This window comes from Acipenser ruthenus, chromosome 22, assembly GCF_902713425.1.
Source record: "Acipenser ruthenus chromosome 22, fAciRut3.2 maternal haplotype, whole genome shotgun sequence".
Taxonomy (NCBI): domain Eukaryota; kingdom Metazoa; phylum Chordata; class Actinopteri; order Acipenseriformes; family Acipenseridae; genus Acipenser; species Acipenser ruthenus.
In genome coordinates, this window is record NC_081210.1 from 10,790,010 (window position 1) to 10,807,067 (window position 17,058).

The window sequence follows — 17,058 nt, forward strand, 5'->3', positions numbered from 1 at the left end:
AAGAATTTCACATCAAAATGAGATGCCAGCTGTAGTGTTTATACAGTGGGATGCATAGAGTGCAAGGTTTAAACTTGTTTAATCTTTTGGCAATTAAAAGGATTCTAACACGCTTATACTGTACACATTACAAGCTATGCCAGCAATGTAAATATGAATTTTTAGTACTAGGCTAATTTAAATTTTCGTTCATTTTCTGTTCGGCACTTCTGTTGAAGCTTTAGTCAGAAGTTCCATTTGCGATTTCTTACTCATTTATTTCCTGAAAAAAAATATACCACTAAGAGTTGTAAACAAACTGAGCATAGAGTGTTGACAAACACTTCCTGTCCAGTTTCAGAACAGGCTGCAAATGTATGCAACATCCCAGTCTTGCAGAGAGGAACAGGAGCAACACAGGCAGGTCCTGACACACAAGCCCCTCTCTTACAGGTGCTGGGGATATATATGCTTTTTTTAAAAAAAAAGAAATAAATAAAAACACACAACACATAGTACAGCAAATGTTTTTACTTGACAGTCCTGCATGAAGCACATAGCATTAGTCTGGGGTTCTTATGGGACCCCTACACAGTAATCCGCCCATCACATATCCGCCCTAACCGTTAATCTGCGATGATCAAGCTCTTCAGCAACGTCACCCACGTGTGCAGTGCTAATGCAAAAAGGCTAAGGAACGTTGTTCGTAAACCTATGCATTTTGCAACTGTATAAACATTACAGAGCGAATGAATCCTAGCCCAGAGATGCCAAGTTCTGAAAGTGGAAAATAGTAGCACCTGACCAGTAAAAAAATTACCTGGTGAGCGTAGCGAGGCGCTATTTTTTTTTTCCCCCCATGATCAGGTGCTGCTAGCACCTTCAAATTAAAATGAAATCCAGAGGAAGAATCAAATCTGGACTGAAATATTCAACCTCCAAACTTAATCAAAAATAACAGCTCGAGAAAGATTTAACAATTTGTATTTATTTTGAATTATTTGCATTTCACATGATTTGTATTCTGAACTACAAGTACTTTGGATTTCAATTTAATTAATGTCTGTTGTATGGAAAAGTATTGAAACGCAATTGAGTATACCAAATGCATTTCAAATACTTTTCCATAAAACAGACATTAATTTTTTGCATTGGTCTACACAAACATTGGTACAATTTGTATCATTACCACTTATTTTTTTTTATTGGTAGCTTGTTTGCATTTTTTAAGCAGAACACAGCCAAACACCACCTTGTAGCACACACTGTCAGGTGCGAGGATGTGGAGCTTCTGGACAAGCAGCGCCTCCAGGGTCCTATCAGATCAATTTGTCCGAAAGCATGACCTTCACCAGCACACTGAAACTGGATTTCTGTGTTGTACAATTTTTTACAATGAATTGCCCAATCATATTCCATGCTACATCAGCCCTGTCTTCTGACAAAATGTCCTCTGAAAAAACTGAAAATTTGTTATCTTTCAAACTGGGACTCCAGTTCATCCATTTCATCTTCTTTGACCAGCCCAGATCTGTCCACAAAATAACTGACAGTCAAATGACACCTTCTCCCGCTGACTGATGTCTGCCATTTGGGCATTCCTATGCAGTTCATCCTGAAGAGGAAATTTCTTCTGCATGTATGTGCATGCCTCTGAAAAGTATGCCTTTACAGAAGAGTAGAAGAGCTTCACACCTTCATGTTGCAGTGATTTATCAGCAATGCAGGCACACAGATATTGTCTGGTCTTTGTACCAATCACCAGGTCATTATCAGATTTCTGGTTGTTGAGACTTCTAAAATCTAATGTGTACACACTGGAGGCTGCTACCAATATAGCTGGCGTAAAAATACTTGCAGAGAAGATCTGTATAAAAGGGCTTGTAATTCCCTGCCAAGGACATGGATATTAGGCTTGTCACTTTGCAACAGGAGATTGAGTTTATCAAATGCTGGAACACTTGTTTGCAGAAATAAGCAATACAACTTTGTGATGCCCTCTCAAAGCAAGACTTGATCCTATCCTGTTTAGTTGATAATGGCATGCTCTCTCTTGGTTTGGTTTTTCCAGATGTGGAGAGGGATTTCTTCTGTGACTCTGAACTAGGCCTCTTCAGCTTCTGACAGTGTCCTTCTTGGGCTTTGGCTGAAGACTCTTTCCTACAAACTTTTTGCTTTGTAGGTATTGAAGTGTGAACCAACTTCCCACTTATAGAAGGCATCTGCTTGGGACCAGGTTTCTTATGAACCTGACTGTTTAAGCTGTGCTGTTACAGTAGGCTGTTGTGCACTGCTAGACTGTGCTCTTCCATGTGGTCTGTCACAATGAGGCTATGCTGGTCCGCCAGGGTGTGCCCCACTGGAGCCTAAAAATAGAAAACATAGTTGTAAACCTCAGTGAATATAGCTATAATATACTAATATGAAGTGTAGCTAGATTGATAAATAGATATTAATTAACAGATTCATTTCAGATCTTATACAATTATATAAGCTGTTGAAAAAAAGAGCAAGCTGGAGCAAAAGCTTCCCACATGCCACATAAACAAGATCACCAGAGTTAAAATTAAGGTACTGCACCACTATTACAAGCAATAAGATGAATGAAAAGATTACACAGAATAAGTACCTTGCTAGTAATTACTAAACAAATCATACTTCTACAAATTCTAAATATAACACATTTAATACCAAAATTGTTTGTTTAGTTATACCTATACATACCTACATAAAGGATATGTTTATGTGTATTGTATACCTTTAGTGACAGAAGATGAAGGACTCTCTTTGCTTGTGAAGAACTTTAGTAGAGCAGGCCACTGTTCCAATAGCCTATCAAGACATTTGCCAACACTCAACCACCTTCAAAGTAAAGAGAGGAAGTTTAATTTCTCAAACATTGTGGAAAAACATTACTATTACAATATTGATAATTGAACATTTACCAAAAAAAAAAGGCTAATTTAATCAGGGATCAAATTACAGGTGTCATATGTGAACCTGAATGGGAGCTGCATTTTACACTTTCTTTGCTGATGGCGGACAGAAGGTTTTGTCCTTGATCAGGTACTTTTCTACAATTTAGCCAACAGTCCTTAAAATAAGCATATTTATTACAGCATGTAAAATGCAATTCTTCATATTGTCAGAACTGACTGGACTGTTATACGAATAAATAACAATAACTACATAGAACATAGAATTTTTAAAAAAGGCAGGACACTGACAATCATTCAAATAATACATATTTATTAATTTGGTTAAGGCTTACATTTAAAAAATACACAATGTACTAATAAATTATATAAGCAACACAAATTCAGCCACACAGTTAGTCAACAAGCATCAATGTTAATTTTTTGTTGAATCATTAATAATGAAAATTATTGTTTAAAAAATGGATTTGTTGCTATGGTAGTATTATCAAGAATGACTGATTCTAATTAATAAAAAGGGTAGCCTACCTTGTATTTATATGCTTGATGATTCCTCTGGTTTCGATGTCAGAGCTGCTGTAACTGTTTTAGTTTTTATTTCTCTTGCTGCTTTTGTCAAAATAATAACACAAGTCAAATCAACAGATCTTCCACTGATAGTGATAGTTTTGCAGCTGCATACTGGTCTGCAAGGTGCACCAAGTGGCATGGACATCCCTGTACATATACATTTTCATTTTCCTTATGCACAAATGCTGCAACACCCCCGTGAACTCCAACCATAAGAGGCATTATCACAACAGAAGCTCAAACATCGTTGCCATGGGATGTTAAAATTTCTTCAAATTTCTGTTGAGTAAATTAAATATGTTCTCTCCAGTACTCAAAACTTCTTGCATTGCTGGTAGCGAAAGTAATTTCGTGACAATTTTTACAAGCGACCCGTTATAATATCTCATTACAACTGGGTACAGTTGACTGGTTGTTGTGTCACTGCTGCCGTCCGTGCTCAATCAAAAATAACCCAGCGATAATTCCGAGGCTAATGGGTTTCAATTATGGCAGTGGTTTTTGAGCGGCCTGATCCGTACTTGCTGGCGATGTTTGAGTCTGGAAATGCAGCTTTGCAAAGTGGACCGATATGATCCGAAACAGCAATTGGAAGATTGTGCTCAACAATAAAGTTTGCAAAAAGTGTTTCTGCCTTTATCACTGCATTACCTTCGCCTGTACTCACTACAAATTCACGCATAGATTTATGATTTCCAATAGATTTTGCAAATTGGTGATGTTTTTGTACCTACATGAACGATGCAATCGTGGTGTCCACCGTGTTTCACCGAGAAGTCAGTCCGGCAATATTCACAGTAGGCATGCGAGTCAGAGATTTTACTTGTTTTAATAAAAGGCCATTCTTTAGTGTATTCATGTCTATTTCTGGCAGGATAGTCGACTTCTTTTAGACAGAGGAGAGTAGGACACTGGCTGGTGATGAAACCTGAACGATTGTATAATGCAACATTTGCGCGGCAGTTTCTCTAGGACCCCCTATACCGGTTGCTAAGCAACCCGGCTCACCGCTTTTAGTACGTTAGGTAAAATGCCAGTGAAATATATTAAGAATAATATGTATATATAAATAGACAGGAAAACACACACATGGTAGCCTGTTGAAACAATGGTTTGTATGTATATTTATAGGCTATATGTATATATTTTTTTTTATATACAACGTTATATATATTTTTTTTCAAAAAATCGTAGCACATGGCATCTCTGCTAGCCAACAATCTCCCTCCCGACCTGTGAGGGCGCAGTATAACAGGAACAGCGTGCCTTGTACTGAATGGTTCGGCAGTTCATTCTAGGGTCAGTCAGAAGCCGGCCATCCAGGAAGGGGGCAGTCACAATACCAGAAGTCATCGCCCTAGTACGGTAAGCGATGTCAGTCATGGATTGGAGGAGACGTGATTGAACTAGCTATCGGAGGGTGGCGTGACTAAAGGTATTTGAGGGGATGTGACGATGCAATCTGTTCCTTTGTTATGGTTACGAAAGGACCTGTAAAGGAGTGAAGAGAAAAAGAACAGCAAGTGTTTTGTGTTGTTTTGTTGTATTAACAAATTAACTTTGTTTGTCATTATAGATGGCTAATCTATCTGGGAGCTGCCGCTACAAAGCCAGTATTAAACCGAGACTGCACTGCACCATTGTTCACTATAAACTTGTATTGCACCACCTGCACAAAGAGCACTCACTACTGGATTAAGTGATCGTGTCTGTATTTGTGTGTGTCTTGTTTAGTGTCTTATTTCGGGACTGAACCCCTTGGTTTAACTGAGCGATACACATTGGTGTGTAGAGCCATTTATTATTGATTAGCCAATAAAGAGCTGTTTAACCATGAACTCTGTTGTTTCAAATCATTCCTGCGCACTGCAAACCACTTTGTCACAGTAAAATTACCAACACTAATGTAAGTGTATACAGCAGTGTAGTAGGGCAGGAGCCTTGCGCATGAAGAGGGTTTTTTGTGTAAATGTATATTGTAAATCGTGATTCTTTATTGCAGGGTTAGAAACTCCCACATGCCTGAGGCGAATTAAATCTGATGAGGACTAGTTGATGTCTGTGTCTCATTAGTCCTCTGGGCGAGTACTTAAACAAATGTACACATATACGCTCACGTTTAGTCTTGTGTTAAAAAAATGCAGAGAAGTTAATTTTCTAACAGGGCGTAGCAGTGGTGAATAAGCAATCACAAATAATGCTTAGAAAACAGTCACTCTGAACTGAAACCTCCCTTCATCTCCCCTGCAATGCCAACCCCACTTAATGACGTTTTACGTTGGTGTTCTCCCTCTGCGCGGGATGCGAAGTTATCGTTTGAATTTACTGGAACACGTTGCACCTTTTGAAGTAAGTGTAAAGTCATTTTACGAGATTTATATCGGGTTACGACCCTGACTGAAGAGGTAATTAGCAAAAGGGGCCAGTTGTACGAACAAGGTCAAACAATAGGTCACGTTTTACTAAACATTTTAAAACTAATAAACAAACAAACAATTACCATAGTGAACATTATCGTAGTACGTTGCTTAAAACATAACAATATATTCAAAATAAAGATAAGTTCTTACTTATAAACAGTAACACGTTTAAAGCTTGGGACTTATGAAGCTTGGTGTTGTATTCATTATTGTCAGCATAAAAACCAGGCTTTAAATCACTAATAAGTGCACAGGCGGTGATTCTGGGCCTCAAGCACCTGTTCTGTCAAATTATAGTGTGGATGCTTCACAAGCAGAACTGTTATTGCAGAGTTTAAAAATATAAAATACATTTATACAAAATCTCCCAGCTTTCTTGAAAAGATCTGCATTTCCCTTGTTTCTTTGGTATTTGTTATGCTCTCATTAGTATCTAAATCTAGCAGATACAGACCCGTCAGTTCTGGCAGATTCTACTGTACCTGATGAAGCGGTTTTCTCCCACTGTTAATTAAACAAACACACCAAAAAAAAGGCCACCTAGGTAATAACTTCATCCCGAGGGCTACAGTGAAATGTACGGTCTTTAAATTGGGACTTTAGTGATGACCCATGTGTACATGAGTACATTCATTATTGTAGCTAGTAATTCATAGCCAGCTAGCATTTTTTTAAATAGCTGGAGAGCTGTTTATTTTTTAGCCTAAGCCTATTTTTAGGCGTAGGCTAAAAAATAGGCTTGTTTTTAGGCTTGTTGACGATTCCAACTTAGGCACTTCACATAAGGGACTAGCAAGTTTCAAAAGGTACTAGTCCTTTGGACTAGTAGCACAATATTGCTAGTTTCTAACCGTGTATTGTAATTAATGAATTACCATTTATACACTTCAGGGCTGCTGCAAAACCAAAGCCAACTGGGCTGTTTATACGTAAATAAATCCTGTTCGTCTGCGTGGCATATCAATTTCAACCTGTCTCGATCTCCTGCCTGTTACTCAGCAGTGAATGCGGGCACCCACACGGCTACACTGTCATCAGCATTAATACCCTGTATCTTGCAAAACAAGGGATTTAGAGGAGCTCCCAAATAATTGTGTGAAATATAATAATTGTTACAGCTGTGTATAATGGTACTTAACAGGATTCACTTATCGGAGTTTTTGCATATCCACCCTTACTCTGGTCCCACCACAGTCGGATACACTGTACTGTACAAGGGAGCAGGAATCTCTTTGAGAGTAAACTATAATGCAGTCTCCGATGGAAAGAAGGAGGGACTGTGTGCTAACTGTGCCTCAGAAAGTAACTGCACAGTTGCAAACAATTCTATAAAATCGTACCCTTTTGCATTTCCATTAACTACGCAAATGTATAGTAAATATGTACTGTATTTAAATGGTACCGGTTAGTACTTTGGGTTAAAGAAAGTTGTCAGTTTCTATGCCTTATTCTCAGGAAATCTGTTACACTTGCACTTCTAGGTCAAAGCACGTAATGTCTCTTCTACTGTATCAACGGTACACCTGTAAATCGCTATATTTTGTAATCGCTGCCCGTCATGTTTGACTTTCTGGCGTGTACTGACTGATGCAACATAATGACAAAAATCCTTAAACCCCCGCAAGGCTCCAAGCCAGATTCAGATGTCTTATGAGGCCGGAGTTTCACAGTTTGGTTCTCGCTCGGCTCAACAAATAGCCAGTGGAGAACCACTCGTACCCGTAACATATCGAACCCTCACGTGTCGGATGTGCCAGTGGAGAAGGGGTATAACTGGCTGAAAGCAGGTCAGTCAATAAGCAAAGCAACTGGTTGGTTAACAACAGGAAAGAAGCCAATGCATAACAAGTAAGACTCATGCAGTTATTTTGTTAACTACAATCATTTTAGCATGCAGTATTTACTGTATTTACCCATTATTTATATTCACTGTAGCACTGTTGGATGTAAGATTAGATTAATTATTCCGGGGATGGTGGTTTTCCGAGGGAGATTTAAAGAGCAATATTTATAAGTGCTGGAGATTTGCATGCGGTTTAAATGGGTAAAATATCTTCAAAGACTGGTGGGGGGATCTTCATCAAATGCCACAAATCTGCAACTCAGTCCTCAGTTTTATAACTGAGCACAGCCACAATGAAATATATATTACAGAAGTGTTTTGTATATAACCAGTTCATTGGAAATGAACAATCTCTTGAGGCAATAGGACGGTACAGGTTCCAGAAGGACCCCGGGATGCCAGTCAGTGAACAGGTCTGCCGTATGCTTCGTAATCAGCAGATAAAAAGGCTTTCATTGAGCCTTCCCCTTCCTCCTCATCAACCTTCCAGAAAAAAAAATAAAAAAAAAACACTTCCCTTTCAGGAGGGCTTGCAGATTTGAAAAAAGTGCTCTCCACAGCAACAATTCGGCCCATTTCTTACGCAGTGCTCACCTCAAGAGTTTTAGATGTCTCTGCAGCTCAGAGCGCCACGTCATAACTCACCAGCATGACTCAAACCACCAGCCTCCCATTCAATACTGACTGCATCTCACCGCTGGCTCTGACTTCTATTTAAGGTATCAGCAAATAAGCGACAGATATTTAAGACAAGGTCAACGATTAATATACATATCACAAGTAGCCTGTTATAGAAGCCAAATAGCTGAAGATACTAGTTGGCAGCTAATTTAATTTCACGTTTCCTTGAAACTTCAGTAAATCTATAGTAATTTTATAAATATAAAAAAGCTCTTTATTAAATGTTGTGCATCAATAGTGTTTCAGTATCATACCATAGTGAATGATCACACTTCCATTTTCTTACTTTAGCTACACTGTTTACAGCTGTTAGACAACAGGCTCATTCTGCTTCCCTGACATGAAATCTTGAGAGAACACAGAGATGCATGTATGAAATAAATATACAGTTTTCCATGTATTTGGAGGCCAAAAAAATACCTGTGTTAATTCCAGTACAAAGTGCTGAGGGTAGTGATCTCAGTTCTGAGGTATTTCTTCACAGGGGTGTTTTTTTTTTTTTTTTTTTTTTTTTTTTTTTTAACAGACTACAATCCATACAAACATGGAGAAGGATGTGGTATGACATCTAAGAACTGCTGAAGATGGTGGCTTGCTATGATCACATTTATGAGAACTTAAGATCTTATACAATACAATTAACGCTTTTATTTCAAGTTCAAGGAACAGAATTATTTTGTTATTGGGTGTTTTAAAAAGTGTGACTTTATTCAACAAACATGTAGGCCTAAATAGAGAGTGGAAAATAATACTTTAACTGAGTGGGGGGTCTAAATGGAAAGTTGAAATTATATCATTAATGTGTGCTACCATACAGTTACTAGCCCCTTTCAAACTGGCACTCCTACCCGGGTCCTGGCTACCCGGGTCACAATCCCGCATAGTGTGAAACCACGTACCTGGGTCATACCCGGGTCTCAGCGACCCACCTCAGGATGTTGGTCAACACGCTTTGACCAGGGTTGAGCAAGATGGCGGATGAAATAACAAAGAGCCATGCCTATGTGAAGGTTTAACTTCCACAGGGAACGTTTTTGTTTATTCTGTTTAGCCATATTTTTGCTGATTGAGACACAGCATGAGCCAGAATGCAGCAGGGATGTAGAAACATTTGCTCCAATCAAGCTTTCAATGGAAGCGTCTGTAACAAGCTGCTTCCAGGGCATCGATACACGCATTGTTTACTTGTGTCTGTCACCCAGGTCAACCCTACTTTATCAAAAGCAGTGTGAAATTGCGTAGTCGACCCGCATGACACCAGGCCCTGACCCAGGTAGGTTCCGACCCGGGTAGCGCATGCCAGTGTGAAAGGGGCTACTCATGTTTATAACATACATTTTGCATTTTTATACATTAGAAATCCATTCACTATAAAATGTGGGCTGTATCTCCCATTACACTGATCCACAGAGGAATTAAAATTCCTCCTGCATAGCAGTTAGTTCAATTTCAGGTTTTACTGTATCAGGCCGACCTTTGAGCTGTTCGTCTATGGTGTATCTTAGCTACTAATACAGCCCACAGTAGCCTTTACAAAAGTACTGCTACACAATGGCATGATCTGTGTGTATTAGCATTTTATTTCCTGGGCCTGTGCTTGTGTTGTCTGCTACCAATACCTGAACGGCAGCAGAATCGCAATATTCCTAGATGAATAGTGCCAATAAACTAGCTTTAATTGCATGGACTTCTCGTTGCTGTCAAATCCCAACAGTCTTACATCTCATAGTAATGAGCTATCGCTTTTTTACATTCTTGACATTCCCCAATACGTAATTGGAACACCACTGGTTTAGTGATGCACATATAAACTTGTGTTTACAACAGAGACTTCCAGAACATGCTACAGTAGAGCTTGTAAAACAGTATTGCAATAAAATGTAATGTAACTAATGGATGTATCTTGCCTAAATTAACAATTGATAGGTTTACACCCCAAACTCATGATGCAGACCTGAACGCTGGCTATTTTGCCACGTATCTTACTAAGTTAATAAATAGGAATACTCGTGTAATTTGTATTGGGTTTGAAATTGAAAATAACTCTATACAATATGGCAGGCTAACAGCTTTGTGGTAGCAACTAAAATACAACTGCAGTGAAGCAAGTGGCGCCCAAGGTAAAAGAAATAATTTAAAAAACCAACTAAAAAAATCTAAATCTGAACATTTAGCAGATGCGTCTGGTGTGCACCCCGTTTCCTGAACATGAATCATTTGAGTAAAACTCAGAGAACACGAAGCCACTTTGTGACTTGGAACTTGGTCTCGGGAGCCTGGGTTTCAGGCCACTGCATGGTACCAAGGTAGACTTGGGGTTTCATACAGCAAGGTTGCCTCAAACTAGGTCTCCTGGAACCAGGTTTCAACCCGCTGTTCCTAAAAACGTGCCTCCGCGTCCCCTCAGTTTAAGGAATGTAATTTTAGCATACGTTTGCCTAACGTAATAAAAGTCGATTATAACTGCGACAGACTAGGGAGTCAGGGTCAGAAACATCACAAGAAAGGAACGAGTAAAGAGGAACCCTGGCGTGCAGCGCCGTCCGCTTCATTTCAAATAAAAAGCCAGACAGATCTGCAAATGTTAAGCAGCAGCTGCGTTATAATATATACACATTATTAATATTATTATAACGTGTTACACTCACCATGCCTCTTGCGGTTGTGCTAAATGCAGTAGCTGTTACTGAACTTGACGTGTTGCTGGCTGCTCCCGGTTGCAGCTCATACTCCACTCACAGGACCGTTATTAATACATTTATCAATATTATATAAAACTATTTAAAAACTCATGGCACTCCTTTACTATCAAAACCACCATATAACAGTATTATTGGTATAACTATTACTAATGACAGTATTAGCACTAGGACCGGGGGCAACGCTGCTTCTTGCGTTTTTTGCAAAGCCGCGCACCCGAAGTCTTAAATCTCTGTCCTATTAAAATAAACTCTGCGACTTGGCTCTGCCGCTATAAAATAATGCTGACAGTGGCCCAATTTGCTATTTTAAATTATTTTCCACAGTACATCAGTCGCCCAACTCGTCTGGTCTACACTCTCCACTGATCAGGCCTCGCATCTTCCTCTCCTCACAGCCCCTCCCCACCGGAAGTGAAATCTTAATCTCGGGCCGGATGGAACCGGCTGCAGCCAGCGAGACATACAAATCCCACATTTTAAAGGCACAGTGTATATACATATTGTTTTTCATTAAAGCGGTAAGTATAATAAGTATATAATAACACAATCATAATTTAAAAATTAAACATTGTGTGTGAATATATATATATATATATATATATATATATATATATATATATATATATATATATATATATATATATATATATATATATATATATATTAGGTCAAAGAGCCAGCTGCCCAACGTTTCGATATATATATGTATTAAATCAGTCAGTAAAAATGCTGTGTTAATTGAAACACAATAGGCACTAATTTAAAAGGCTAACTTGGCTGGTGGCATTTTCAAGATATACATTTAAAAAAACAGCCATGTTTCAGAATATGAATGATTAAACTCATAATCAGAATTATTAAACAGGTAATCCATACATTTCTTTATTTTATTTTTGTATAATAAATTGCTCTGCTGTCAACTTGCAGAGCACACTGCTAGAGTTTTATATTTATAAAAAATGTGAAAACAAAATAGCAAAAATGGGACGATTTAATAATTTTACTGTTTCTGACTGGGACAAAAAATGAAGGCTGAAAACTGTGACACTGGACTTCTGGTAACCCATTTCTTATAGAAACAATGCATACTAATAGAGAACAAACATGACTTTCCACACTGCAGCCCAGCACTAACCACTGAGCTACTCAAACCCAGGGCTTTCCACGCTGCAGAGCAGCACTCTAACCACTGAGCTACTCAAACCCACTACCTTCTACACTACAGCCTTGCACTCTAACCACTAAGCTACTCAAAGCCACTGCCATCCACACTGCAGTCCAGCGCTTTTTGCTCAATCCAATACCATCACCACTGGATTTATTCAGACAAGAAAAATCTCTCGCGCGAATTGGTTGATGTCTGGACTTCTCTTTCTGTGTTCATCATTATTCATTCATTCATGTATTTTGACCCTGAGGACAGGACAGTGGTGTCCACACTTCAACACAAAAGGAAAACTAGATTAAATTTGATATCTTTTGCCAATTAGGGCTTTCTTCAGGAACTCATTCAAGGAGAAAGCTGAAAGGTTAATTGTGATCGACATGATTGTGTTTTGTCATCGGATATTTCCATTAGCAGCTGTTTGTCATCTAAAAAGCAGATTTTCTTTTTTAAATGTCTGTAACACCTGAAACATTTGATTTTTGTTGTAGTTCACTAAGAATAGAAAATGTGTGGCGTGGGGCTGTGGTTTGAGAGAGTGTTGCTTACAGAGACAGCGAGGTAGGAAAACCTGACAAACTTACTTTAAGAAGACACAGCGAGGTTCCGAAAAATATAGTGTTCCCACGTGTTGCTACAACTGTTTAAATAACGTACCTGTCATTTTCCTTTTCATTGTTAACATCCTGACAGCTTTTTACACTACAAAGTCTGTTATTTTTAAAATGGCAGCTCTAGTACACTGGGGTTTAAGTTCTGTCCTCTAAATCACTGTGCTCTTGCTTTTCGTCCTCCTCACACAGACTCATATTAATATGTGCAGTGTGGTCTCAGAGCTTGTTCACATGAGCTATTCTCTATCTGTTGGCTGCCTCTGCGCCAGTGCTGCTGTGCTGAGTTCATTACCATGTCGAACAGAGGCCCTGGAGAGAAATTTGACTGCTTCCCCATGCATCAACATAGCAGCCCATAGCTCTGAGGGAGGCAGGCCGGCAACAAAGCACTGCTTTTTGTGACTTTGAGTAAAACTCTTTTAGTATTTAAAACAGATTTGAGTTCCAATTTATTAAATGGTATTATATTTTACCACAGCAAAACTCATCCCAATACAGACTAATGGAATGGTCACAGTGGCCTAACACAAATGATCAAGTTACAGGCTGTATTTTCAAAAACCTAAATGTGATTAAATATACTTACAATTGACAGCGACAGGGTTCAGAGATGTGTTTTGAACCGGTATAAAAATGACTAGATATCTTATCCACAGATTTATTTTTAAATGAACCTTACATTTACAATCTTTCAGAATGCTTCTTATTACAATTACTCAAATGATGAGTTCTTTTAAACATTTTTGATAAGTCTGTGTCAAGGTGCTGTCACCTGAGTCCAGGTGCTGTTCTTTGGTTTGAGTTGCCTGACATAGAGAAATGTGTAAGATAGTCTAGTGCCTTTATAGAAGTAACAGCCATGCCATCTTTGGATCCTGTTTCCTTTTGTTTTTAGACAATACACTGCTGTGCACTGGATGGTACTGTCTTGCACTTCCTAATATAGTTACCAAGCTCTCTTACAGATTGCATTGTGAACGCATATGAGCTGAAGAAACAAACTCCGTTTCAAGGACACACCCAAAGAAACTCATTACATTTGCATCCAGGTAAGGGTAAACAGCAAGCAAATAGATTCATTGTTTTAAAGCAAAGGAACTGAAGTATGTTTGTAACAAACCCAATGTGAACAAGCGTTCTGAGTGGGTCAAACACTCAACATATATCCCATCATCGCCAAGAGCCACAGTCCTGGTACTGTAACTGTGGAACTAAATGATCTTTGTTAAATTAAATATGTTCTATAACTTCCCACACTCTTACTTCAACATGTGTAGGAAAGTTTTGTGAGTGTCATCTAATCTATATGCAATCAAAATCCTTGGATTACAGCAAGATTCTTAAAAAATAAAATATAAAAAATTTGAACAAACTGTCTTTCCTCTTCTTCTTTTAACTAAAGATGACTAAGTTAATCTGTCCAGTTGAGCCAAACACCAGTATGGTTTATACCATAGGATAGGACAACTGGGCATATGTGATCGAGTGGTTTGCAGTGCGCAGGTGTACAGGTGATGCAGGTGCTCCAGCAACGACAGACACAAAGTTCACGGTTCAAAACACTTCTTTATTTTTTTCTGTTTTCCCGGTTTGCAACCGGTTAAATAATAATGCTGTCTCTACACAATGATGTGTATTGCCAGCATATAAACCACGGGGTTCAGTCCCGAAATAATAATACAAAGAACAACACACAACACAGACACGGTCACTTCTCCTGATAGTGAGTGATCTTAGTGCAGGTGCGGTGCAAGGCAAGTATAGTGACAGTAGTGAATTGTAGTCTGAGCCTGATGCTGGCCTGTAGCGACAGCTCCCGGTTCATGTTAGCCGTGTGACAAACACATACAGTTAGTTTCGACAAACAAAACAAAACACTCACGATAAGCTTTTCACAGTCCATTTCCTTTAGCATAACCACAGCAAAGGAAAAGATTACATCGTCATATCCCCAATTATACCCTTAGTCACGCCCCCTGCGATAGCTAGTTCAGTCACGTCTCCTCCAGTCCATGACTGACACATTGCGTACCGCATTAGGCGATGACTTTGGGCATCGTGACTCCTCCCCCTTCCTGGATGGCTGGCTTCCAACTGACCCTAGAATGATCTCCCAGACCATCCAGTACGAGGCACACTGTTCCTGTTATATTATGGCTGCAATGTATAACTATGGGAAAAGCATTGTAAAACTGCAAAAATACCATGCAAAAATACAGTGGTTAATGTTTATAAGGAATGTATCACAATACATGTGATGTTCCTGATGTGCTAGCTGTATTATGCATAATTAAATCAAATGGTCATTTAATGATGGCCCATTTTGTTAAAAGACAAAAAACTCAATGAGGTAAGGAGAGTATGTACTCATACCAACTATAAGACACTTATTTACACTTGGTGAACTACAAAGAGGTATGTTGTGCTTTGGGTCTTGTATCATAATACAAACGTTAGATACCTCTATTACGATACAGTATATCATGCAAAGAAAGTATCAGGATTCATCGATACTCAATGAATCGTCACACCCCTAGTCACGCTAGCCCCTGTAATCCAGGAACTAGTTTCTGACCTGGCTGTGGAGGAATCCCTGGCCTGCTGAGCTGGATGAATAATCGTGGGTTTCACTCAGATGTCACTACACGGGTAGGACCACAGGTGAGTGGGGCGAGACGCAGGCCAAGCAGGAGTCAGGAGAACTGTTATGATGGACTGAGTTATCTTTGTTCTGGAGCTCCGTTATTACACAACCTGCTTGGAAAACAATAAACAAGTTTTTCAGTATATTCAATGGTATTGTTTTTAATGAACCTGCAAGATCTGTTATAATTTATTTGTACAATAAGATCACTCTATGAGAGAATACTGCCACCTTGAGGACATTGGAGGTACTATGCATGTCATGAGGTGATTCCCCACAGGTGTGATTCATTGATGATCCCCCCTTATTAACAGTGCTGTCAATGCTGTGTGCAATACAGATCCAATAGAAAGAGGTCTTCGTTAAATCTGCTGTTGTTTAAATAATTCAGCTCTACCCACAGGCTTTTTCTGTGTAAGTCATTTTCTGTTTTGTATTAAATAAAATAAAATACAGCAAACATAAACTGCACTTTTATTTTGCCACCAAAACCGTCCTTATTTGAAATTATAGCTCAATTATTTGGTATTTTTAAATGTATTTGAGTTTATTTCAGTCCTGAAGCCTTCCAACAGGTTCTGTTTCCTGCTTGCTGCCAATTTTACTATGTCAACCACTGCAACATGACAAGCACGCCTGACTGCAACATGACAAGCACGCCTCACTGCAACTTGAGAAGCACGTCTCCACTGCAACCTGACAAGCACGCCTCACTGCAACATTACAATCACACTTCCACAGCAACATGACAAGCACACCTCGACTGCAAACATGACAAGCACACCTCCACTGCAACATGAGGAGCATGCCTGACTGCAACATGACAAACACGCCTCACTGCAACTTGAGAAGCATGTCTCCCCTGCAAGCCTACAATCACACCTCCCTGCAACATTACAATCACACCTCCACAGCAACATGACAAGCACACCTCCACTGCAAACATGACAAGCACACCTCCACTGCAAACATGACAAGCACACCTCCACTGCAACATGACAATCACACCTCCACTGCAACATGACAAGCACACCTCCACTGCAACCCTACAATCACACCTCCACTGCAACCAGACAATCACACCTTCACTGCAACCCTACAATCACACCTCCACTGCAACCCTACAATCACACCTCCACTGCAACATGACAATCACGCCTCCACTGCAACCCTACAGTCACACCTCCACTGCAACCAGACAATCACACCTTCACTGCAACCCTACAATCACACCTCCACTGCAACCCTACAATCACACCTCCACTGCAACCCTACAATCACATCTCCACAGCAACCGTACAATCATGCCCAGAAACACCGGAGACAGGACCTTCATAACACCAGCCAATCAAAGGCTCATTCAGCAGTTCCCGAGCATCCGGATCCGGAGACTGTTTCACAGTCAGGAGTGGCTGCTCCTGTGATCCATCCCGGGGTTTCAGCACCCGCCACCGTCATTCAACAAGCCCCGCCCCCCCTGTACCTCCAAGTATAACCTTTCCGG

At 39.6% G+C, this 17,058-nt stretch overlaps 1 protein-coding gene and 1 long non-coding RNA gene across 2 annotated transcripts in view; both read right to left on the reverse strand.

Moving 5' to 3' along the window:
• LOC117431637 (exportin-6-like) overlaps positions 1-11,585 on the reverse strand; it is a 43,039-nt gene extending 31,454 nt beyond the window's left edge. Inside the window, exon 1 of the mRNA XM_034052815.3 lies at positions 11,078-11,585. Coding sequence (XP_033908706.1) covers positions 11,078-11,080 — 3 coding nt within the window. The 5' untranslated portion in view covers positions 11,081-11,585. The remainder of the gene's footprint in view (positions 1-11,077) is intronic.
• On the reverse strand, positions 531-11,030 carry LOC117431638 (uncharacterized). The gene is made up of 3 exons (XR_004548708.2): positions 3,444-11,030; positions 2,738-2,841; positions 531-2,345 (listed from the first exon to the last, which is right to left on the reverse strand). It is a non-coding gene; the product is annotated as an uncharacterized LOC117431638 (long non-coding RNA).
• Positions 11,586-17,058: the final 5,473 nt, after the last annotated feature.